Source organism: Pieris rapae, chromosome 2 (genome assembly GCF_905147795.1).
Source record: "Pieris rapae chromosome 2, ilPieRapa1.1, whole genome shotgun sequence".
NCBI classification, from domain to species: Eukaryota; Metazoa; Arthropoda; class Insecta; order Lepidoptera; family Pieridae; genus Pieris; species Pieris rapae.
Window position 1 is genome coordinate 5,497,243 of NC_059510.1, and position 26,743 is coordinate 5,523,985.

General features: G+C 33.0%; 1 protein-coding gene across 1 annotated transcript in view; it reads left to right on the forward strand.

Moving 5' to 3' along the window:
* Positions 1-2,117: 2,117 nt before the first annotated feature.
* The window catches only part of LOC110998565 (runt-related transcription factor 1), a 29,666-nt gene continuing 5,040 nt past the window's right edge, over positions 2,118-26,743 (forward strand). Inside the window, exons 1-4 of the mRNA XM_045634372.1 lie at positions 2,118-2,222; positions 8,954-9,246; positions 9,897-10,113; positions 21,103-21,300. Coding sequence (XP_045490328.1) covers positions 9,079-9,246; positions 9,897-10,113; positions 21,103-21,300 — 583 coding nt within the window. The 5' untranslated portion in view covers positions 2,118-2,222; positions 8,954-9,078. The remainder of the gene's footprint in view (positions 2,223-8,953; positions 9,247-9,896; positions 10,114-21,102; positions 21,301-26,743) is intronic.

Here is a 26,743-nt window from a genome sequence, read left to right on the forward strand (position 1 = left end):
CTGTCAAAATGGAGTGGGGAAAAAGGCGGGAATGTGGCCTCGCTTTATGTGAGGCTCATCATTGCGTTAGAAAGAGAAGGTTTGCGATTACAAGAACGTCAGAGCGGGACGGGAATTGTCGTGGTTTATAAGAAAACGCAAGACGTTGGGCGTGTTTGGCGGATGGGCGTGCGGGTTTTGGCTTAGTAGTTGTGTGGTTTCTGTGTGTGTATGTATTGCGGTCGCAGGTGTGTGGGTGAGACCGTAAAGAGGTTTCGGGCACACTTATCCTTTTGTCAACGATATGATCAGCTTCGGGTTTCAATTAAGTGCACAGTCAAATTTCAGGTCTCACGAGTACTTAATTGTATAGTTTCCGTGGTCAACGAATTTGTACATTTTGAATTGGAACATGGATAATTTAAAGAAATATATGTTTTTTAATCAGTATTAAAAAGGTTCTGTTGTCATTATTATAATAATATTTAAGCGTATCAATATTACTATAATAATTGATATTGCGGTATCACTTAACATCAGGTGAGCCTCCTGCCCGTTTGACACCTATTCTATAAAAAAAGTGTATTACTAAATAAATGTGAATGCAATTTATGTCTATAAATTTTTAATTTTTTAAAAATGTTAATTGGTCATTTAAACGCCAATTAGAATGAAGACAAGTTTATAATTCTTCTTGTAACAACGCCTCAAAGAGACCTAGAATTAAATATTCCTAATTTGTCAATAATGTAATATTAAGTTCCATACCATCACATTATTTACTTAGTTTTATGTACATATAAACTAAGATGTTACAATAATGTTTTTAGATTCTATTGAAACAAGTACCAGCGAAACAGATGCAGAAATGTGTCCCTTCAGTTTAATAATTTATTTACTTTAAGAAATTACTATACTGATTATGCGTCTGAATCATGGTTGTGGAATTTTCTTTCTCATTCCCTCGTGAATACTTCATCGTGAGAAAACACGCTTGCCCTGGACCCAAAACTCGACCGCATGTTAGGCACAAAAACCTTGTCTAACAAGAAAAAAATACAGTCCAAAATCTGTTTGGTCTATTTTATTGGTTGATAAAATACAGAAACTAGAAGTGCACTGAAACAGTAACCAAATCTAACCATAAAATCTTTGATAAATACTTTTAGCTTAACGTTATACTATATTTTACTACCACAACTTTTTAGTAACACTTTACAAGTGTTACATTTTTATATGAGATGTTTTAATGTATGTATGTATGTATGTACTTGAATATCTTTGCTAGACACTTTTTGGGTCGCAGAGCCAGTAGTGTCAGTGTAAATATCTATTGTTGAGTGGTGCAACTCATCGACAAATTTCTAAACAAAAATTAAAAAAAAAATCTGTCCCTATTTTATTATTATTTCACTTATTGTTACTTCATACACTGAATACAATTTTATATAATTAATTAGCAGTGCTTAGTGGATTCACTCGCATTATTTGCTAGTAATGTGACAGTTCACTATAAATCGATGCAACATAAATTTACTTGTATTTGGAAAATAAGAAGCTACTCTTGCAGTCCCAAAGATAACTAAAATTTCAGTAAAATATATTATTCAAAAGGCTATTATGTACATATTCCATTTGGTTATACAAAAGTTTGAAAAATCAAATATAAACCGTAGAATTAATTGTTTCAGCTGGCTACTGACACAATCAAGCTAAGAACTAATGCTACGAGCGTAGCGGTGCGACGTAGAGGCTACAAAAATATTTTTTCCTAAAACTTCTATATGACGTATAAACTATGTATATATATATTACTACTTCTATGCTAATTTCAAATATTATAATATTAGAAAAAAAATCTACATTAAAACTTATTGATTCTCTAATGTTTAAAGGGTGAGAGTTAATCTTCTTAAGAGAGATGTTTTTGGTAAAATCTTCGTGTATGTTCAGAAGTCCTACCTAACTATCTCTTTTAATACTTTGTACGCACACACCTACGTCGTCCCCCTGTCGCGTTGCTTGTCGTTGTGTGGGTGGACTTCTTTCGCGCTCCCTGTGTGCGAGTGAATTTCTTTCGAGACGTAATAAGGGGACGGTTTCTTTCCCGCTAAGGTTTTAATGTCGACCACGTTTCGGTGGCGAACGCGCGCCTTCGCGGTTACTCATGAAACTTTTTTTTGTTGTACGGACTTTTGTGTTTTGTGCCAGTGTTTGAAAAACTTGCAAAGAGTTTTATCTCTGTGAGTATGCGAACATTTGTAACATTGTAAAATTAATTAAGGCGAAGTTTGTTGGAGTTGAATGCGTGATGTTTTCGTGTAGACCGCAAGCTCATTAGGCCGCGTTCACACTACGCCGCGACTATTAAACTTCTAAGATAAGGGCACACATTGTGATAACGTCGCACCTTTACGCTTGTGGATTAATTAAAGTTCTGTTTGCGTAACAATTTAAACATGGAATAGGTAAAGTTATATTTGAGACTTAAGATTTTGTAATGTATTTAGACATACCTTGTTCCTCAAGTTTAAACGGCAAATATGAACTTAAACCATGTTCTTGAAACTCAAATTATACAGATAATATCTTAATTAATTAATCAATCTGTTTTCTGTTTCTGTACCTAAATTTAAATATAAAAATAAAATAAATTAATTAATATCCTTCACTAACAAAGAATCTGGTGATCCTAACAAACGAACATACTGTTTTTTTTACGTAAAATTACGTATTCGTGTATGTGTATTGTAAAAAAAAAATAATTACAATAATTTAGGACATCACGACGGCAGAAAGAATGAGCCTTTGCTTAAAGCTATTCACGTTTTTAAGTATTTATTACTAATTATTTTTATACATCGTTATATATAAAAATATATCGTTTCGCTATTATCTTTTCAAGTATTAAATAGTATTCAATCATATACGAAAACAAAACATTCTAGTCTAACAATTTACATGAGACAAAATCTCTTTGATAAGTGCGCAAACTCATTATTTCCAATTTCCGTAACTCGGTAAGGGACTTGTTAAAAAGTTAAGTTCAACTCCCATTAAGGTGAACGCTCCCCTTAACTTACACCTGTCTCTAATTATCGACACCATATATGAAGCTACATTTTTTATTTATATTCGTCTATGATACATTCCATTTTTAAATATAAAATATTTATGGGCAATCCAATACTGCAAATAGGTTCTTTTACTTTTTCTAATCGTTTTCTTTTCGTATAATATAAAAAAACAACCTTCTTTATTAAAAAAAATGTTTTCATCTTTGGGCACTATCTGTTATTACTTAATAATGTTCTACGGAATTATTTAATAGTGTTACTAAATAATAAATAAATATGAATATATAGAAACGAAACTTTTGTAGGAAAGGAGGAGGCCAAAGAAATACATTACATCTTTAAAAATAAAGAAACAAAACTATATGTGTTGTTCTCTTACTTTAAGATCTGGATGTTAAAGTAGAGTGTTGTTAAAGTATTCGGTGCAAATTCACTTCCTCCACTGCATCTTATTGCTATAGTATAAAGCCTAACTTTCTTTTGTGCAATTTGATTATTATCAATGTGCTTATAAACAGACATCCTCAATGATGTCTTGTCATTACCACGTCGAATCGGATACTATGAATAATGTCCCAGCAGAATGTGAATTATTTTTAAAGCGCAAAGCCAATGTATTTTTTCGCTAAGTACTTTCAACCAGAGAGAGACCAGACTTACTAACCCAAGTTGCGGTAAATCAAGCGTAATAGTGCGTTTTTTAAAGAAGTTAGAATTAGTCAATTGTATCTAAGTTTAATGCCACAGAAAAGTATGCAATCTGTATGATTTGATAATATATTTATTTTTAGATAAATCAATAATAAAATATATAATATAAGCACTTTAGACAGTGAAGGTGAAGGTTCTAGGAGTATTATTCTTATAAAAAAGATTGTATAAGAATAATACTCCTAGAACTATTTGCTTAATATCAATTAAAGTATTTGTTTATAAACGAGATCCATTTTTTTTCAATTAAAATATATTTAACAACACACAAATATGGGGCATTTACAATATATTTCACCTTGTAATAATAATATTTTAAAATTTGAACTGTATAAAACTAAAATTGTATCTGTACACATCTTCAAAACAAAAGAATAAAAAATGTGGATGGGTTTTAATAAATGACGTCACGGCTGGCGTCGCATTCCTCGCGATTTTTATTTAACTGCTTGATTGTGCCTGATGTTGTTTATTGTCACCAATATCGAAGGGACGACCCTTTTGTAACAAATGCGAAATTACTTCTCGAATAACTTTGAGTAGGTGTGAAAAATCAATTTCAAAATTGAAGTAAAGCTTTCTCTTTACTTTTCTTTTCCCAAGTTATCTTTTATTATTATTATTTATTATTACTGTAACAATACTGTGCATATGCATTCTGCTACGCTATATTTGTTATCTACTACTCTATTTTGTTATATAAAATCAATATATTAATGTGCCATATACTTTATTCACAGTTTAATACAGAAATAACATAATACATAAAAATATATCTAATAACTAACCTTAAAATTTAGCAGCGTTCCCCCTTTGAATAGCTAGACTAATTCTTTGTGCAAGGTAGCTGCCAGCTCTTCGTTCTCCTGTGATGTCGACAAAATCAATATTATATTTTAATAATAATCTACCCTCAACTTTGATTTTGTAGTAGAAATTCTTGGGCAGTGGGGTTCAAGTGCGTGGGTGCTAATGAGAGATTTAAATTTGGCTTGCACCACAGAGCTGGTGTTTTCTTCGTTCTTCGTATAGCAATGCAGCGAGGAATCGCTGCCAAACGAAATACCAAGAAATAGTCTATATTTTGAAGTAAATGACACTTCTCAGTTATATTATCAAGTTTTATTACAATAATAATAACGATTACAAATCGATAGACGTGACAGATGAGAACAACATAACTATTTTTAATACCATGTTCAAAGAGTGAAATTTTAAAAGACGTGGCCCTGAGAATCTTCCAGTTGGAAGATAATAATTAAATTTATGTGTTTTCAATCTCAAATCTCAAAAATTGAATTTCAATATGAAGTACCCGATTAGTAATAGCAACTTTATAATAAAACCACATAGAGACTAAGACCTAAGTTACCAAAATTTAGACTATAATAAACTAAGAAATTACATTAAATAATTATATTCGATATACGAATTTTGGCACAACCAATTTGTTATTAATAATGTTTTTATTATTATTAAGACATACGAGAAAACTTCGAATCGTTCTAATAAATGAATATTTTAACTGATATTTTATTATATTCGCTAAATAAGGCTTTTGTATCTGATATCTTCACATACTAGCGGTTTAATTACACTTTCTTCGTTCTAAGTTAGAAGCATTCCTCAAAATCGAATTGTCCACATTTTAGCACATTTAAATAGGGTAGGACGGGTCGGATATTACATTTGCTAAGCTATTTGTAACCGTCGTTGGACGATCATTATCCTTGTCCCTCTGAGGACCCTTAGGAATCCGGTTCGGTCAGCTATTGATTGCTTTATTCAAGAAGTGATACTTGAGGGTCCGAGGTGGAACATGTGACAATTATTGGGGATTGGACAATGACGAAAAACGGTGGAATTAGAGAGATCTGGATGTATGTCCACGACATACTTTTAGGATACGATTTCTGAAATGCTGACAACGTACCAGTGGATCACACAGGTACATAATGCAGTACATAATGAGGGTATCATTTGATATATTATTTTAAAAGGCTTTAGATGCTTCTATTGTTTGGTATTTTTTAAGTATTTAACGACAGCGAGTTGTATAGATAAGATTATGTCTGCATTTAAGAACAATTAGCCTGAGCTCTGAAGCTTCTGAAGAAGTTTTCTGCAATTTCGATGTATCTGTATGTTCTAGTAACTACTTATTAGGGTACAAGATAGACGTGAGTTTATTTTTAATATATGATATAATTTTTTTATTTATGTTTTACTTTATTTTAGTAATAGTTAGTGTTACAATTTATTTGATGTTATATTTTGTTAATTATTTTTGCACTTCCTTTAAGTGTCTGTTTTTTTTGTTCCATACTAGGGCTTCCTGGAAGAAATCGCTTGTTAGCGATAAGGCCATCCGTAGCAAGTAACTTATATGTAAATAAATATTTTCTATTAATACATATTTCCAACAAAGCAACTAGTTTCAATCTATATTTTATATTTTCAGTATCGGTGGTGTGTGCAATATATTGTACCCCATTTCCTATCTTTATAGGGGTAGGGCTAAGTAACGAGCGTTACCCACTTGTACGTCCCCATGCTTTATTATTTATGACCTTAAATATTTTGGGCTAAGATTTTATTGCCGACCCATTCATGAGAGACAAATAGGTGTAGTTGATTTTTATTGTAAATTTAGTCCATATTTTCGTATTCAATCTCGACTTCAATTTAAGTTTGATAGGCGTTCCAGAATACGGACCGTAAAGCACCACTGTATATGTTATTTTGTATGACGGAAAAGTAGCAGTGGCGCTACAACTTTTTAGGTATAGGCAAGTGGTTAATCAGACTTCTGTGCCTGGCACACGACGTCGACTTTTTGGGTCTTGGTGTATACTTCCATGTAAGAGCGAGTGTTAAACGCGCTCATAGACAGTAAAACCATTGGTCGCAGCCAGGGTTCGAAGTACAACCTCATGAATGAGAGTCGTATTTTAAAGCCATTAGGTCAGCACTACTCATTATTACTAGAATATTATGATTAGGTAAGTAATTTAAAATTTTGGTATATTTTCTACTGTCCGAGATCTATCGAAAGAGATAAGATGTGTTATATAGAAATCAGATAAAAATGTTTTTTTTCTGTAGAAAACAACGTCTCCGAATCAATTGACTTTAAAAGTACCACAAGAAACTATGTTGGTGTAATATAAAAAGTATTTCTTATAGACTACTTATCCAAGACTTATTCTTAAATCAATTCTTAGTATTTAAACGAGTCACTAGTACTTTGTCCGTTTACGTTCATTTACAATCATTGTTATTTTCCATCCGATTTCCAAAAAATCATTGACAAATCTTGTAATAATAAAAAACTATAGTAGTTTATAAGTTTATTATAATGAGAGGCGCGGCGGAGATCATTGTGTATTTTTTACAATTTCACAATGTGATGACTAAATAAAAAAAAGTACACAAAAATGCACATTCTTTCGTCCAATGGAGAAAAAGGATCTTTCAGAGGCCCTTTCATCTTCAATCACTTTAGTCAAAACCAAAATTGCAACCTGTCCTATTCTGAAAAGGAAAGTATTTTGTGCAACAGTTGTTTAATTAAAAAATTAAGTTTTTTGAGTAAAATATTACGTCAAGTACCTTTTATATCGTATTTAACGTTTACAGAAAGACATTACTTGGTTTGGTACATCATAAAATAATATGTTATTTTAAAGTTTGAAAGCGAAAGAAAGAAAGCGTTTCATTATCATTAATAATAATAACAAATATCTTGTTGATCTTGAAGTTCAACCTAGCACCTTTCAATCTTGACTAGAATGTAGCATGGGTGCATTCAAACGGCTAAATGACCTATATAATACCACCTGATTTTCCGTGCCCTCTAATAGGCCACCTTATATGAGATGGGATTGCAGCCAGATGTCTGTCTAAAAATATATCATTGCCATAAAAGATGGCAACACAAGAAAGCCGAAAAGTTGGCAAAATTACTTAATGGCATTGTCGTGGATCACAAGCCTTTATCGAGCGGGAATCAAAGTAAACATCAGGCCGTAAAAAGACAGACGGGGTGAACCCCTTGTAGAAATTAAGTTTAACATCACGATCGACATATCGTGTTCGCAAACATGTTAAAGGGGAGCTTTCAGATATTGGAGTAAACATTACCTATACTGTTTTAATATCGTTCGTGATTTGACCTTAATTTAGGAACGAATTCAATACTGGCATCTTTTGATTTCTGTAACAAAGAAAAAACGTTTAAGTTGTTTATTGTCGAGGTAAACACAGTGTGCTTTCAATAAAGTATGATATTTTGTTTTCGGTGTCAAACAATACTGAACTTTATGTAGGTACAAACAGATTTTGTATAGTATTAATTCTTTGGTTTATTTTTTACGATCATATTTATTTATATTTTTAAGTTTTTTAAACATATGTTACAAATATAAAAGATAACTTGTTTCTAGATCAATTTATGTATCGATAATGCATTAAGGAAACGTATACAATTGTTAGATTAAGTCTTTTGAAAACCATTTGAAGTTTTCTATTTTGTTTACTAACCCGATACGTTAATAGACCAATTGTCAGTAACTTTAGAAAAAGTAAATTGAATAAATTAAGTAAATACATTGGTATTATAAAAAAAATCCAACAAAGTGTTCTAAAGTTGCTTGGAGATAATTCAAAGCGAGAATGTGTTCTCCCTCGCGATGTATTCTTTGAAGGTACAAACGATTGTCAATATGCTAACATGTTCAGTTTTTGTGCGTTTTATCTTACTAGAGATTGTTTGATGTCTATCATTTATGTATAGATATATAGTATGCCTGGCGGCCTACCTGAACCCATGATGAGACAGTTTAAAGAGAACTAAGTTGCGTCGGTGTTTTTGTCATGTACGAACGTGTCAATTAGACAGACAAATCAATAAGGCTGTGTAGTATAGTCGGCTAGAAAACTACACTAGAAAGATACACTTATATCCGTAGAAAAGTGTTTAATCTAATAACAAACAAATATTACAATATTTTGAACCTACATAGTAATAATTAAGATGGATAAATAGAGAAGTGAAATAAATTTGAAAAGTTTGGTTCCTTTGGTACCTTTCATGTTGGCAGCATTTCCTCGCTGTGTTACTTATTCTCTGGGGTTACCAGTACTTTATATTAAATTAATAGAAAATTCAATTATTATTTTTACAGATACACACATGAAGATGGCTTTACTACCATTCAAGCCACCTGAACAAGAACCTCGAAAAGATGATTTGTATGGAATTATGTGACGTATATAGTGATTAACTTTGGACAGTAACATTCAGTGGACGATGCATCTATCTAGTGAAGTGAGCTCAACCACTGGTTTAGGGCATGAAGCATCTGGGTACGGCTTACCGAGTCAGCCGTTAACTGCCGAGTTGCTGGCCGAGAGGACCCTTGAGGGCCTCTTGGCTGACCACCCAGGAGAGCTTGTGAAGACTGGTTGTCCCCACGTTGTAAGTAATACATTTATTTTTAATTATAAAGATATTATTGTTGGTAATCTTAATATATTTTAATTACCTGTCACGTTGTTTGTCCGCTATGGATTCTTAAACTACCGAACCGATATCAATCAAATTTGCACACCGTGTGCAGTTTGTTTTTACTTAAAAAATAGGAAAGCTTACATCTCTATTTATATATAAATTATGTTTTTTTACTTTGTGCGTCTTCCAAAGCCCTTAAAAAGAGGTACCATCTATATAATAATAGAAAACACATTACTAATGTGCTAATTACCACATAAAACGATGGAAGAATAAGCAATGTTAATATTTAGTTTAGTTTTATTTCAATTATTATATAATTGTAGATGACTTATTAGTTTTTTTTTATAAATCCCTTTAGTCATGTGTAAATGTTTAAAGGCGTAATTTAAATTAACATCTTTTTTAACTTAGAGAAGCTAAAAGGATTTCAGAATCTACATTTAAATAATATTTTCTTAGTAAACATAATATTTTACTCTGTGATAATATAACGATTAACGAGTAATTAAAAATATAAGTATTATGTCGTAATAACTATTTAGTAATATTTTTTTAAATATAGACTTTAAGCGCCTCTTTATCGTTATAACATTAGACATTTTTGTTTATTCTAGGTATGTACAGTGCTACCACCACACTGGAGGTCAAACAAGACATTACCAGTAGCATTTAAAGTAGTTGCATTGGGAGATGTCGGTGATGGAACATTAGTCACGGTCCGCGCCGGAAACGATGAAAATTGTTCAGCGGAACTTAGAAACTGCACTGCTGTTATGAAGAACCAAGTAGCTAAGTTCAATGACCTGAGATTTGTGGGACGAAGTGGGAGAGGTACGAAATTTACAATTAATTAATAATTTTGTCTTTTATTAACATAGCTTTTACACATTTATTTATATGTATACATAAAACATAATTTCAAATTTATCCGACGTTTCGCGTGCTTTACAGCGTGCGTGGTCACGGTGATTATGTTAAATAATTATAAGTTCACAATAATACATAGTTTCAATCCGGTAAAAAAGTGTTTTCTTTAATGAATCATTTTTACATGATTATTTGCTTAATGAACATTATACATAATATATTCGAGTATTGGATATTGTATACCTTGAATGAAAATTGTATTTAATATGAAACTGCTCTGCTCTATTGACAAACAAATTGATAAAGAATTCTTTGTTTGGAATTTATATCAATAATCCTGCACGTCCATATATTTACTATAATAAATTCAATATTCCACGCAAAGGATTCCCTCTCGTAAACATTCAAGAACACGCTCTGTGCGTCTCAGGAGTAGCTGTTGAATATTTCAACAGTATTCCCTTTGTTTAAATATTAAGTCACTGAAGGTAATTGATCTCTTACGAATTTACTTGAAAATGCTAAGAGCTTTCGGAGCTTATGCGTACAAAATATAGGGATTTAAGTATTAGTTTTTAGAGATATTAATTTGCGAAACTGATTTGGATCGTTCAGATTCTTATAGACATCACTAATGAACGAGTGAGTTTGTCATTTGAGTGTTTGACCTTTTATATTTCCCTAAAAGGGATCTCGGCGGCTCAGTGGTTAATGCACATGAATACGTAGGAGGTCCTGTATTCACGCCGAAAAAATATTTTCGTAAACCGTTGTTTCAGAGTATAATGTATATACACTCACAAAATACATAACAATTGTGCAGGTAGAATTGAATTTCGATTCTACAGAAGACTACATTAGCGACACTCTAAGTTTCCTTTTTTTTACTTGGGCAAATGCATTGCGCATACCTTGGCGGCTTAGCGGCGCGACTGCTTTGTGCGGAAGGGTTATGTGGGACTCGCTATTGTGCATACCCACTAAAACCTCAAGGCGACACCAACAATCGCCTTATGCGGGATGCGGTAACAGCAGAGCTTTATCCGCTTCCCGACATGCGATGCGGCGGTTGCCGGTTTGTCCCGATGCCTATCCGCGACGGCGAAGGAAACCGCAGGCATAATCCTCGCCAGTTAAAAAGTGCCAAGCGGGGAGCACGGGTCCACGCGTTTTAGACACTCTGAGCTTGCAACAACTAACCCACATACAGCGCTCTTACTCTTATAACATCTCTCAACCACACTCTCAAATATACTCTCACGCACACACCCATTTACATACTCATACACGCATACTTATGGTCTTTATTAGATTTTCTTAAACAGTATTTTTGTACATCACTTAAATTTCTTTATATTTTAGACATGCACCAGGTACAGGTCCTCTCTAGTCTAGACTAGCGTCGGACCATTTTGTATAACTATTTTCTTATGAAGGTTTATTATTAACCTGATTTCGTCATTTGAATAACTTTAGTGTATGCGGCGGGATATACAAGGAGGTTGTCATAGAATATTTGTAAGTGATAAAGATATTGAAACCCAACGCGAATTAATTAACGTAAAACTGAGGTGCCCTTTTCGTCTGGAAGCTTAAAGTCTTAGCTCTAATGATACCAAACAGTTTGATACTAAGTCTAGAGCACTTAATGCACTTATAGCTCTTCCTAATTGCGTGCCTTCTTGTGATATTGTATACCCTTTCGCCTCGTTAATGGTTTCGTTGTCGATATCTAGCTTTTCGCTATGAGTCACTATTTAAGTTTATAGTACTTTGGATATCTCAATAAACAAAAGTTTATGCTTATTTGAGTATTAAGATTTTGAAATTCGAACGAATTAATATAATTCCTTAGTTTGATAATGTAATCAATTACATGTACCTACATCTTAGTAGCGGATATAGCGGATATAAGCGCATAAAAAACATTCCATTTGTGCAGAGCCCTTGATTTGAATGTACAACCTACTGGAGGCTCACTACACTTGGCCTCCACTGCAATATCTTTTTCCTTAAACTTCTGAAAAATATAGCTATCGGAGGTTTTTAATATGTCTACGCCATTATTGAGGCGTGAAAACAAAAAAACTATGTCACTTTTGCATTTATAACAATCTTCTCAAACTTTCCTATGCTAAAACGGAAAGTATTTTTCTTATACAATTAAAAACTTCTAAGCGTTATGTAGAATTTATTAAGTCAAGTACCGAAAATCATGCATGTGTAATGGCTAGTGACTGGCTCACGACACAGGGAATCCTAGAGTTGGGGCTTGTTCACTTTCTCTTTTAACTATATGTTATAACATCCTTTTTTATTATGTGTAGAAAAGTTTTTTTTCTTTGCAGATGTTATACTAGGAATACCTGTTTAATGTGTTATTCCACTGGTTCACAAAAAACATACTTATTTTTATAATTCAAGCGATTATAAATCACCAACACTATACCTAGCAATAGGCAAAACTATTCAATATTGAAACAAAAGTTAAAGGTTCAAGGGTCGCGGAACATCGCTGAACTGTAAACTTGTCTCATATTCAAATAGTGCAGGGAGCTAACGAAGCGAGCGACGGTGATAGGGTTGCTAAATTTAATTTGTTTTGAAACTGCCCTCGCTATTTCCTTCTGAGTTGATTCGTTTTCGATTTTCAAAGATCTACGGGCACACCAAAGAAGAATTATCTCGCAAATTAAATGAAATCTATATTACTTCAAATAATTTTTTTTTTATAGAACAGGGGGCAAACTGTCAGGAAGCTCACCTGATGTTAAATGACACCGCCCATGGACTTAATATATCCGAATCATTGCAAGAAATCAATAAATATTTAATAATTGTAATTGTACATATAAAAAACCTTTGTATTTAGTTCTGAGTTACTATTTCATCTATCTATATCTGTAAAATAACAAATATATATTCATAAAATGATTTGGTCCAAACATTGATAATAGATTTAAGCCACTACGGTGTAGCTTCCAATCGTTCCAGACTCTAATGTTGAAACATCAGTGCCACCCAACGCTTAATGTATCCAATTTTGATACGTGGATGTTACAGAGAATTGCTGAATCTGTTTAAGCAATGGTGTCAGTATTAGGCGCTAAATGCATAATGAAAGATATTAGTATTAAACGAAGCGTGTGCCTATTAACTGTATTTTATCTCTTATCGGTAACTCTTATCTGAGTATCGTGGTTTGATACAGTGAGATCTGGCAAGTAATGTTTGCATACCAATTCCTGCATATCCTTTTAAAACTGTTTAAATTTTGAGGAGATCTTTGACTTGATCAGACATTGGCGACCGTCCACGCTATCACACGTTGACCCTCACAAACACCGAAGGAGGAACCGGCGGAGGTTGTGGTCTCGTATCCCCTACGCATCTTGTGACCAAAGTACGAAATGATGCATTTTAGTTTTACGTCATATTTTTATATTGAATGTTTAATTAGTCAACATAGTCTTTTCATGTATGATTTTTTCTCTATATACATATAGGTATAAATACTACATAAATGATTCATACTATATGTGTAAGCCCTGTCAGCCGTTGAACTGTTAAACTTGTGTCGGAAACTTGTAGGGGGAGCAACTGTGTCACGTCACTAACATGCTGCTTACTATTTAGAACTTATTATCTACCTATAATAATTTATTTCAAGTTTCACAGGAAAAGTTGCACTAGTTATATAAACAAATTGGTCAGGTTTATCTGACGCAGAACTAGGCGTGGACCTGTATTTCAGCATATAATTTTAATAAAACAAAAAATATTTTTAAGAAATAGATACACACACACACACATCAACTCGTAGGTGGGGTACCTGCATGCTGAACTACGATATATGCAAAAAATTCTTACGCCATTGCTATTAAACTATTTAAGTACCTTCCTAGAGTTTATAGATCACTGACATGCAATTCTCTCAAGGGAATGGTGATTAAATTTTTAAAGTCAACAAAACACCTTTATAGCGTGGGCGCGTATTTGGACAATGAGATTGACACTAAATAACTTAACTTATTATTATGAGAATATGTTAATGTTTTTTTATGCCTATTTATAAATGGCTGATTGTGCGGATTTTTATAATTAATCTATCTAATAGTACCACTATCTTAGCAAATAAACGATTTCATTTCAATTCATTACACACACGTACGCACAAACACCAATATTTATAAGTATTACATTTTACTAGGGTCATGGCATTCTATGAACATACATTTGGTTTTGTAATTTTCATGATAGCTATGTTGTTGTTGGCTAGCTAAATAAATAACACAGTATCTTTACATATTATTGAAATAATATTGATTTCGACATAAAACTATTTTATGATATTTTATAATATTTGATTGACATAGCATAAGTTTACAAGTTACGTTTTAAGTTTGCATTGGAGTAATTCATGTGTAAACCAAAAATGATAAAAAGTTTAGACGACAATATAAGGTGCTCTGATACGAAAATCTTTTTTCTCACAAAATCTAAAACGTAAATAGACAAAGGGAATTAAACATTAGCGCTGTTTAAATAAAATAAAGCGAGTGAAAAGTTAAAAGTATTTCGATGTATTCATTAAGGAGATCTTAAACAAACAAAGGCCAGTCGTGTGTTCAGTAAAAACCAATACAGGCCAGCGGAAGTGGAAAAGAAGTTAAGAGGTGTCTATTTGTCACGTTCCTTCCTGAACGTTCTGCTTTCCAATTAAGGGTAAGCGCTCTCTTTGTTTATCTTAAATTGCGAGAAAATCTCACTCAAATTATCGCTAAGGACGAGGGGAGATCGCTACATAACTTTTGTTTTGCTAAAAAAAGTTGATGTTGATGGACGGCGCGGGGAATTTTTAATAAGCGAAAAATTTAATGACCCCTCAAACAGTTTTTGCTTAGCTGTGTCAGTGGGGGAATGGACAGCTCTCTCTTGGGTATGAATTCTTTTAATGCGTAATGTGCACTTTGCTGTTTTGGGGATTACACTAAAAGAGCGTAATTTATAAAACACGAATTAAATATTTAAAGACTGAATTAGGTAATATACGATGTAAAATGTATATCACATAACGTAGAAACATATGATATTAATCCAATTTACTCAGGTTTTTATTTATAAAACCACGCCCACGAAACATCGGAAAATATAATTTGCTTCGCTACCTTCAATCTCATTATATTTGTAACGCAATAAGGAGCCAATTTATCGCACCAGTAGTCAAGACGCGACATCGCTAATCGATTGATTGACCCCACTTTACGGAGGACGATAAAAACCCCCGGCTCGTATGTCCCCTGCTCAATTGCTCTCAAAACTTTTTCATTCTAAACGATTATTTTAAGTGGCTGTAACTAAAAAGAAATGTTACAAATATCATAAAAATTCAACAACAGTTTCTCTTGTTCACAAATGACCCGAGGCTAATCTCGGTATAAAAAGCAAGCTTTGTTATTTTTGCGAGAACAAAAGAACTTAAAAGACACAATGCACGCAAAACTATGCTCACTATGAACTCAGAAGGAGCTTGTTAGTCAAACAAGGTTGGTGAAACGACACAAAAGGCGCCCCCCAATCCGCCCGCCCTCGTCCGGAGGTGGGAAATTATTTTTTACAAGCGCCGCGGCGAAAAAGATCTCTGCCTCACCTTTCATTATTAACTTGAGAGATTCCCCTTTGATGCAGTGCACGGTTACCCTAATACCAACTAATGGTTATAAATTTGCCCTGTTATTTCGAAACCTCTCAGCGGATGTGTAACGTGGATATTTGAATATGAATTAGTATTCGTAATTCTTGTTTTATATGCATGTAGAGCAGAATATTACGCAATTGATTACCTAAAAAGGTTCCGGTTGTGAAATTTTGATTCGATTGAGTGTTCATTGCTTGACATAACAAAAATTATGTTTTTTACTAGAATACTTATAATGTTTGATTTGGATTACACAATAGATGATGGCTTTTTCTTTCTAAAAAAATTCTAACCAATTTTTATCAGTATTTTTAATATAATAGAACCTAACGTTTAACTATTTTTAAATAACAGAATATCATCCATATAATTAATACTTAAAAGGTGGAAATTGAATTAAAAAAGAATTGAAATACATTGTATAATGTAGACGGTTCTGAAGGGAGGCGCCCGTCTTTTGCAGGTTCTTTCCGTTTTTAATTATTGAACCACTCATTCCTAATTATTGTTATTAACGCTGGGGAGTGGTGAAAATTGAGGGTCCTGGTAATATTGACCGCTCGCCTTGAGGTGCTCAGGGGAGATTTTTAATTGTATCCCGCTTTTGACTTTCTCTTGTTCTTTGAGACGCCTCAATAAACTTGAATTTTACGGTGTCTCGAGGTGATAGGGGACTCGTTTGTAAACTCAAAAACAAAATATTACTTATATTTTTACGTTGGTGCCGAGTATATTAAAATATAGTTATACATACTTCGTTTAATTATTATTGTCTGTTTAAAGTAAAAAACAAGTTTTGCACACGTACACATTTCTTTAAAATAGTACTCAATATAATAATATATCAGTTGTTATTATATACATTGTAATTTTACATAAAGAATAGTCAACTACGTATACATACTCCCTCATACGCGGGTAATACGCAGTCAATTTGCTAATGTCCCCTAATGCGTATCGGGTATTTTATACCCAAATTGCCGTTCTAAGCTGAAAATCCTCCTGAAACCGAGATCAAAGAGCGCTATTACGATTGTGGCTCATTTTTTATTTAGATCGGAGAGAATTCTTATCTTAACGCCCTCGCTTACTTTATGATGTTATAAAGCAGATTTTTAATCTTGCGTAGAAGAAACGGGAATTTCTATTGAAATCGGATTCTGATGCTTAAAGCTTTAATCAATATTGTTGAGGAAGAATGTTTATTTAGATTAGACGATATAACTTATATAGGAGTAAGGATCAATAAGTAAAATAAATCAGTGGCGCTACAACCTCTTTAGGTCTTGGCCTCAGATTTCTGAATCTGTTTCATGATCATTTTTAAATTTCATCAAGTAGGTGATTAGCCTCCAGTGCCTGACACACGTCGTCGACTCTTTTTTTGGGTCTTAGACATGTCGGTTTCCTTACGATGTTTTCCTTCACCGTTCGAGCGAATGTTAAATGCGGACATAGAAAGAAAGTCCATTGGTGCACAGCCGGGGATCGAACCTACGACCTCAGGTATGAGAGTCGCACGCAAAAGCCATTAGGCAAACACTACTCTCAAGGATCAGTGCAGTGCGGCAGGTTACACTCGTTGCTTGATAAATAGATTTGACTTTTTAATATGTGGCTAACTGACAATGAACAATCTATGAATAATTAAAGAAAAATTAAAAAATTTTTTTACATTAATTTATTGTTGTTTGCATAGTTTTGTTTAATACTTAAGTAACGCATAATTAAAAGTATGGCTAAACAACACAGCTACGCGAAAGGTTTTTTTAATCCGGATAAGTGAAACTGTGTCGTAAAATCACTTTGAGAGTATTAGATCTAAATCCATGTTATACGGTGCAAACATATTTTTATGAAGCGCCCCCTCGCGGATCAATATCACACTTTATGAAGTGTGTCGCACGTGCAGCCTGCAATATGTTCGCGTTTGGGGAGACGTCTTTTTATGAATAACTTAAATGATTTATGAAGTAAACGCTGAATGCGTTTATTTTTCTATGAGTTCGCCCTTTGATACAAATGTGGCGAAGGGGAGTTAAGGAGTTGTGATTTTTCTACTTCATACTCTGTTTGAGGCAGGAAAATACAATAAATCCATATTTATTCTGTTCGTTGATTTGGTATGCATTATAGTTTTCTATATTTGAATCTAAAACATAATGTGACATCTGCTTTATATAAACGGTACTAAGTTCATAACAAACTAAAAATACATAAATTATTATCGTTAATTCACTTCTATTATAGCTACAATTGCTAATACTAGTATGATATATTAATTCTAATAAAGCTAAGAAATTCACATTCCCGGCTTTTGAATTGAATTTTTTTCTATAAGGAACCTACATTAAATTAGTCCGGAAGTCCTTCTTCAGAGAATCGCTGATTATATTTTTTTATCACCTGCTTTGTCGCCCATCACAGTGGGCTATTAAATTATTTAAATTAATTTAAGATAAAAATTAAAGTCAAATTTTCCATCTTTAAAATAGTGGTTGCCTGGAAGAGATCGTTCGAAAGCGATGAGGCCGCCAGTTGACCTCCTTTTCATTTAATTATGTTCAATTTTTATATTGTAATGTAATGAAGTGTTCATAAATAATAGTAATAAATATATTAGTACGTAAAGAAGTTAATCTACATTTTTTATTGTTTGTACCGTTTGCTTCGCTCGTATTGGGTAAAGAAATTCTCAATCTCATGTCTGACTTTATGACCGTTTTATGAAAATACGCGGGTGGCCGCTCATTTTAGGTCTTGGAGTGGTGTGAGAGGAATAAGCCCCCTAGGGGTGTGTTTATATCGTTTTCATGGCCAGAGTGGCTTTTGGCCTCAAGCCAGCCCTAAATGTCTATCTTTGTTTCCTGCTTACTCCGAGCTTTTCTTTTGTTCACAATTTTTAATATGAGATTTGGCTACGTTCGTTGCACTTTCATACACGTACGTTCTTAAAGTGATTAGATTTACAGGTATTAAATAAATTGAACACAATAGAAAATGCTATTTAGAGATAAAGATTACAGTTTTATTACATTAGCCAATATTTTTGAAATTCTTCATGTGTCGGTCTAGTGGTAACATGATTCGAATGAAATGCACCTTATGTTTCTATATGTATAATTTAACATATACTCGTTGGTGAAGGTGAACATCTGTTTGCAAGAGCGTGTCTCGGGTACAGATGCTGATACTTGCCTTAGAAAAATATTATCGACAAACAGATGCAGAAAGTACAAGAGCAATAGTTGTAGCGTCTCTGTGTTTATTATTATAAGCTTTCATTAATGGGCGTAAAAGCGCAAGACAAAATAATTTTCAATTAGATAAGATTTTAATTATCTTATCTCTTTAAACGAGAAATTCTTGTAATGTATATATATATAATTGGAATCTCGGAATCGGCTCCAACGATTTTCATGAAATTTAGTATACGGGGGGTTTCGGGGGCGATAAATCGGTCTAGCTAGGAATCATTTCTAGAAAATGTAATTTTATTCTATGTTTTATCAACTTAACATAGAATAGAACGTCGTATAGAACTATTAAACACAAAATAAATTCTGCAACTTGTAACAGTATTACGTCTTCATCTAAACAAGGTTAAATAAACGCAAATGAGGTAGACAATTTAGAAGTTGGTAGACCAAATTAAGGAAACAGCAGGTGGTACATGGCAGAGAGTGGATAGTGCAGACAGGAATAGCGGGAGTTGGAGAACTTTGCCAAAAAATAATGAGATAATATAAATATATTTAAGTGTAAACGTATTTAAAATAAAATATTTAAACACACATATTAAAACACAAGTCTTTAAGTAATTATAATATTATATACTAGAAGGTTTCATCGTGAAAAACGTATTCTTCGATTTGTATAGTGGTTAAATCCGTCTGGTAATCAGCTATTCCCAGCCATTGAAATATTGCAATGTTTGGGGCGAGTCAATAAGCTTTTACATGAAATTTCAGTGACATCGGTTGTACGTTTCTACCGCTAATGACTCCTAGCGTGTAACCATGAATTTCGCCAGAATTACCGTTTGGTATGTGTCGATATCGCAGCGATTGTTCAAACGCTTGCCGCCGTGTTTGCGGCTGTTCTGCGGTGGATATGTTACTGTGGCATTCCACTGCGTCACTCCTGATCCTACGATCGTTACTTAAATATTACGATTACATCTCAATGCTGCGTGTTCAAACGGCTGTGGAACGATGCTAGTGTAGTAACGTTGGTAGTTAAGCAGCAATGAACACATATCATAAGTCGAACGTTAGATTGAACCGAATGTCAAATTATCGTTTTCATCTTTGCGTAACAACGATTTCATTTAAGCAAATATATTTACGACTATAGCGTGTGACTATAAAGTTATGATAATATTTTCAGTTCTAAGTAAATTTCCGTGAAATATCTGTAAAACGTAGGTTCAATATCCTTTCTATCGTAATTGCTTTGAAGCGCATTTGACAATTGTGTTAATAGAAAGAGTTGTTACAGTGATGTTGATTAGATCTAAATATATTTGTCATTTGAATGATATATCTGTAACACTCTCAGGCTTTTGAAAAATCTATAGTCATTCGCTTGGTTATATATCGAATACGAAAGCTAAGTACTATTTGGTACAAAGGTAAAACAGTATTGGTGTTGAAGCTATCTTAAGCTTGGAATAGCGGAATGTTTTCAACGTGCAGGTATGCGATTTTGGCGACGAACGCCACAAATCAACGCGATTGTGACTGTCTTGAATTTTTTCAGTCCCCAATGCATTCCTGCTTGCTAGATGGTTTTAAGACGTGCCTTGCGCCAAATATTCCACGAATGTTGGGGAGGTTGAGAGTTGGAATTACCTATTTTTAGAATAGTTGTGTTAAAAGAAAATGCTTTGTACAATTTTGAAAACCCCTTTGTTAAATAGTTTGAAAATAGAATATTAGTATTTTGTCTTTATTATTTAATTAAGTGGTAGAGTTTGATACTGGCTAAATCCTTGATACCTGCGGTGAATGTATAATAAGTTTATACAATTTTAAATTAATTTCAATTTATGTATGAGTATGGTAACAGATAATTTTTATTTAAATGTAAGTGAAACGCTGACACTTAGTAACATTAAAAATTATTCTTACTTGCTTGATTCTATACCATTTTATAATTATACCGCTGCCCATAGTCATTCAAATAACTAGAAGGATGGATCTTAAAAATGCCTAACAATAAATTTGTAATAATATAGTTATATTGGTTTACAGGTAAATCCTTCACATTAACCATAATGCTGGCGACATCTCCACCACAAGTGGCGACATACCAGAAGGCCATCAAGGTAACAGTGGATGGACCACGCGAGCCGAGGTCAAAGACACGACATCATGGCTTCCATCCATTCCATTTCGGACCAAGATTCGCCCCGGATCCACTCATGGGATCGCTGCCTTTCAAATTATCAGGTAACCTCTCACTTATTTAGTTTAAGATAGTAGTAGGAAGGTTTATTCTAGAAGATAGTAGGTACTGTATCCTGCCTTGTAAATAAATAAACAGCATCCGTAAATTCGGCAGTAACTAAATATATACAAAAATATGTTACCATAACGAAGCTTAAAAGAAACTTCGCAGGAATCAATTTTTAACAAAAGCTCACTGTATCGCAAATTAATAAATCAAGTATTAACGCAATAAGATATTAACACAAAGTTCCCAATCCTGTCCGGTTGCACGTCAAATTCACACGTGTCCATTTCCGATAGTCGAGGGTCCGATATTAAATTGTCACCGGACCTTCGTCACCTGAGAACATCTTGAAGGGGACTAAATATAACATTTACTGAAATTAGTTACTGTTCACAGTAAGATTTGGATTTTCCTATTTGTATTGAAATATTTCAAGAAAATATGTTTACCTAAACGTTAAACGTAGTTAAAGTAAAAAGGCAAAGTATATCTCGCTCGTATATATAGATATTAATATTAAGTTTCTCATGTAATTTTTGTTTTGTATTGAGAAGTTCTTTAAACATTAAAGTAAGAACATCTAGGTTACTTTGTAACTAAATTCGAATGTTTTCGATTTATATGAAGCGCTCATAGACAATTTGCAAAGGGTTTTAACACTAGAAAGACGGGAGCAGTCATTTGACTGTCAATTTGAATTTAATGTTGAATAATTCACAAACCATTTGACGTAACGTATTGAAACTTTGTGACTTTTATTAATATTAGTAGTTAAATGAAACTATATATCAAAATAACTCACATCGCTTTTGTTTATTATTTAAAATCTTGATATACCGACAAAGACGGCGGCAGTCATTTGACGGCTGAGATCCGATAAGTGTTTATAAGTTTCAAGTTTAAGTTTTTAAAAGTTTCTGAGCTTCAAGGTCTTATCACCTCTACCGACGGTACGTCGTGGTCACTTCAATTAGACAAATTTGCACTAATATCAGACGTTTGGAAGAAATTTATTGAGAACTGCTTATCATGCTACAAGCCAGGAGAAAATTTTACAGTAGACGAACAACTGTTTTCTACTAAGGTTACATGCAGGTTTCTTCATTACATTGCTAACAAGCCTGATAAGTTTGGAATAAAATTTCTTGCTTGTGTCGATGTGGATTCAAAGTTTGTGCAACGGCTTTCCTTATTTAGGAAAGGACGAAAGCAGGCCACAAAACCAAAGCCTTGGTGAATCCGTTGTTATGCGTCTCGTGGAACCTTTTGCAAATACTGGCCGAAATATAACTACTGACAACTTCTTTACATCGATAAGCTTGGTAAATAACTTGCTCGCAAAACGCACTACGATTGTAGGAACCATGAACAGGGCACTACGAGAGATTCCACCTTACGTCAAATCACTTCATATGACTTTGTTTGAAACAAAAATCCTGAAATCCGATAGATGTACACTCACAATTTATCAAGGAAAACGAAAAAAGAACGTGTTATTCCTTAGCACGTTACATAACAATGTTGAAATAGACTCCAATCACCCTAAGAAAAAGCCAAAAACTGTGCCTTTCTACAATGCACCAAGTACGGCGTGGATGTGGCTTACCAGATGGCATAAAATCATAGTGTCAAAGCGGCATCTCGAAGGTGGCCGTACATTTTTTCAATTCTTCTCGATCTTCTACTCAAAATCCGGAAACTCGGAAAATGTTAAATGTACAAAGGTGCAAAATTAAAACTAATAAAGACGCTTGTAAAAAGCCACTTTGCGGCTCTTGTAATGTAAAGAAAATGTTAAAATGTAAAATATGTGTATAAATATTATAATTAATCATACATCAAACCCTGTTTTATTACTATAGTTACCATTTTTAACAGCTAAAATAATAAAAAAAGGTTTAATATATTGGAGGAGTCATTTGACCGGTCGCCGTCTTTGTAGGTAGTTAGATTTTCCCGTCTTTCTAGTGTTAATTTGGTTAAGAAGTTTCGAGTTACAATTAATTATCATTAATTCCCGACCCTAACTTATAATTTACAGGTGGAATTCGAAATTTAAATTTTGCCACTTGCTCAGTTTTTATTGGTTTTAATACATATATAATGTGAGATAACCTTTTTGATTATATTAACACATATGAAACTAAGTGGATGCGATTGTAACACACACATTTTTTATAATACTTTACTGTATTAAAATCAAAATAATTCTTGCGATATATTGAATAGAGTACATTTTCCATGGTTAATTAATAAGCTTAACATCATTTTACGTTTTATAAGCATTTGTAAAGGAAATAATCCATCACAATTCCCTCTTATATAATAGGAGCAAAAAAGTATAGCTCAACACAATTTTAGTACTGGTATCTAAGCATCAGATGCTAGGCAACGCCCCTACGGATATGAAGAGGTTATTAGCACTTTGGATTTACTTGCCTATTCAAAATATTTCTTTGAACGGTTTGTAAAATTTTAGTACTACGAATAATCCCTAAATAATGTAACTTAGTTAATTCAAGTTTTAATTTTAAACTGCGTCTGGATTGCTTGCCTTCTAAAAAAATATTCAGAATGTGTATGTCATGTTACGAAAAAAAATCAATTTTAAAGTATTGCTTTTTAGTCACAAACACAGGTATTTATAAGTAAATATATTTAACAGAATAATTAAAATGCTTCTGTCTGTAGCTGTTTGGTTGAGGATCTGAAAATTTTACAAAAATCCACTAAAAATCCCAAGCCATAGATTATCCAACACCGTAAATTGATTGTATAGAATCTATAGCAGCGCTGTCATCTCCATTGTACAGGAATTTAGTGTATCGTAAGCAACTAGGCAAGTGGCGGGCAAACCTCGTTACGTCGGGTGTCAAAGGGCCGTAACTCAATTACACACCTCGCGCTCTTGTACCCATACAAGATACAGATATTGCGGCACTTCCGTCGCTTAATACATATACATGTATAAAATTGTAGCCTTATATATTTTGGATTATGCTTTTTACACCTTCTCAAGACTTTCTTCTCAGATATATTACTCGATTCATTTATTATAATGACAGCTTACAAGCATTTTGTTGGTATTAATACGACTGACAGAGAGTTTATTCTGAATATTAACTTAGAAACATTAATCTTTTATTGACGTTCATCGCTTTTGAATACATTGGTCATTGATACATGATTTTTGTTCGGTATAGAGTGTAACGAGAATACTAATTGAATCAAATTAAATGTTATAATGTATTAATTGATATGATTAAACCATTTGACATAACTTTGTGATAATGGTCGGTAGCAATACCTACGCATACAAAATGTATAATTAAATGTAGAAAATAAAAAACAAATAATGCAACGTCGTATGATGATTTTGGTACGTTATTGTATGTTAAATGGAAAGTATTTATGTGGTTCGATATTAAAAAAATATATTATGTAAGAAGAATACCAATGAGAATTACACAATATACGCCAAAACCAAAATTGCAGGCATTTCGTTTAGGATGTCTCTGACTTTTGTTTTTTTATATAACAGTGTTTCCGAACGATTTATCTACGACTTCCTTTTTAGACTGTTGCAACATTTTATATCAGTTGAAATTATTCAAATGTATGCCAGGATGGACTTTATGCAATGATTTAGCTTCATAGTTACCATAGCTAAAATGTAATAATCTAAACAAAATCACTACAGATTAAAACTTTCGAAGTCAATCAAAGAATACTCACAATAAAATACTTAATCGATCACTTAAGTCAGTTATTCAATTCCTCTGACAGTTCTAATATTTCTTATCCAAGTGATCTCGCTGCCCTCTTGCCTCCAATAACCCTTGGAAAATCATGATAAATTATACACACTCCCGTTCACGCGTTGTTCGCGTTACAACGATTCATGAAATCTATTTCATTTTGGATATTATATTTTACTGACAAATTCCTCGAATCCAACGTCATTTTTATATAATATACAATCAAGTTTTATTAAATTTAAAGTAAGTATTTGTACACGTTGTTATTTAAAGTATCATACCATTCTACTTGTATTAAACTTTAACATGAGAATAAGGTAATTTTTTAAAGGTTAAATGCAAGTGTTATTTCTTAATTAGAGATTATAATATAGTAATTAATTTATCACCGTTCAGTATATTTTTATAAAAGTAATATTGAAGAACAATATCGAACTACTAATAAAATTCTATATGAAACTAAAATTTTACTAGAATAGAAACAATAAGACATAGACGTATTAATACTGAAAAGGCAACGTACTTGGGAGCCTTGTGGCGATGTTCGTGGGTACATCTAAGATTAGCCTCCTGTCCGTTTGCACCTGTTATATAAAAAACAACCTTTTAATTTTGAATGTTTATTGTAGATAAAAGGCAAGTCAAATATTCGAACATCCATGTTTCGCATCGCCGTGTGAGCGCCACTTAAAGTCGCAGCTTTCGCATTATTAATGAGGGAGCCTTAGAGAAAATTAAATATAGCATTAGGCCCGGAAGCTCCGGATTCTGGGCAGGGGGAAGAAAGGGGGGCGGCATAACCCTTCCACCGCGCGACAATGCGGGTGCATAATTACGCATTTGTAAATTTTAAATGTTCCACCCATACAGCCTTTTGTATGGCGTGATTCGCGCTTTTATACAGCCTTAAATGCTCTCAAATGAATTCGTATGATGATGACGCGAACACGATTAACTCTCAATGAGGCTCACAATATGTACTCATTTTCATATACGTATTAACACTGCTTAATTTTCGCTATTGACTATGAAATGCACGTAAAGGAAATAATTTACTGGAAATTGCTGAATGCCGTGTTGTATTTTAAAAATACATTGTTTCCATTGAAATTATCGATCAAGTTTATACAGTTTTGATTAGGTAGATGATTAACTAGAAAATATTATCTAGATTAAAGGGGCTCTCATAAATCTTGCGTCAAAGTGTTACTACGAGTATTACGTCATCAAATACCAATGAGAATTACATAACACGTATAGAGATAACAAAATTGCGGACATTTCTTAATAGAGTTGCAATGTATGAATTCATCCATCTAAATTTAAATTATCTTTATTTTTATGAAACAGTGTTTCCGAACGAGTTTTCTAGTGTTTACATTTTTACAACTTTTTATATCAGTTACGTTATTAATGCGTTATTTTTCAGACATGGTTTAGTTACATAGATGCCATAACTAAAATATATAATGATCTAAATATAAACACTTCAGATTAATACTTCCGAAGGTAATCATAGAAGAAGTTCGCTTAAATTTAATCAATTAATCTGACATCTAATATTTCTATTCTTTGATGAATTTTTCTAATTTTCTTATATAAAATATGTGATAATGTAATCTGAAATTCAACCTCGCTAAAGGTAAACTTTGATGCCGGTTAAAAGGTTAATTAATCTAAA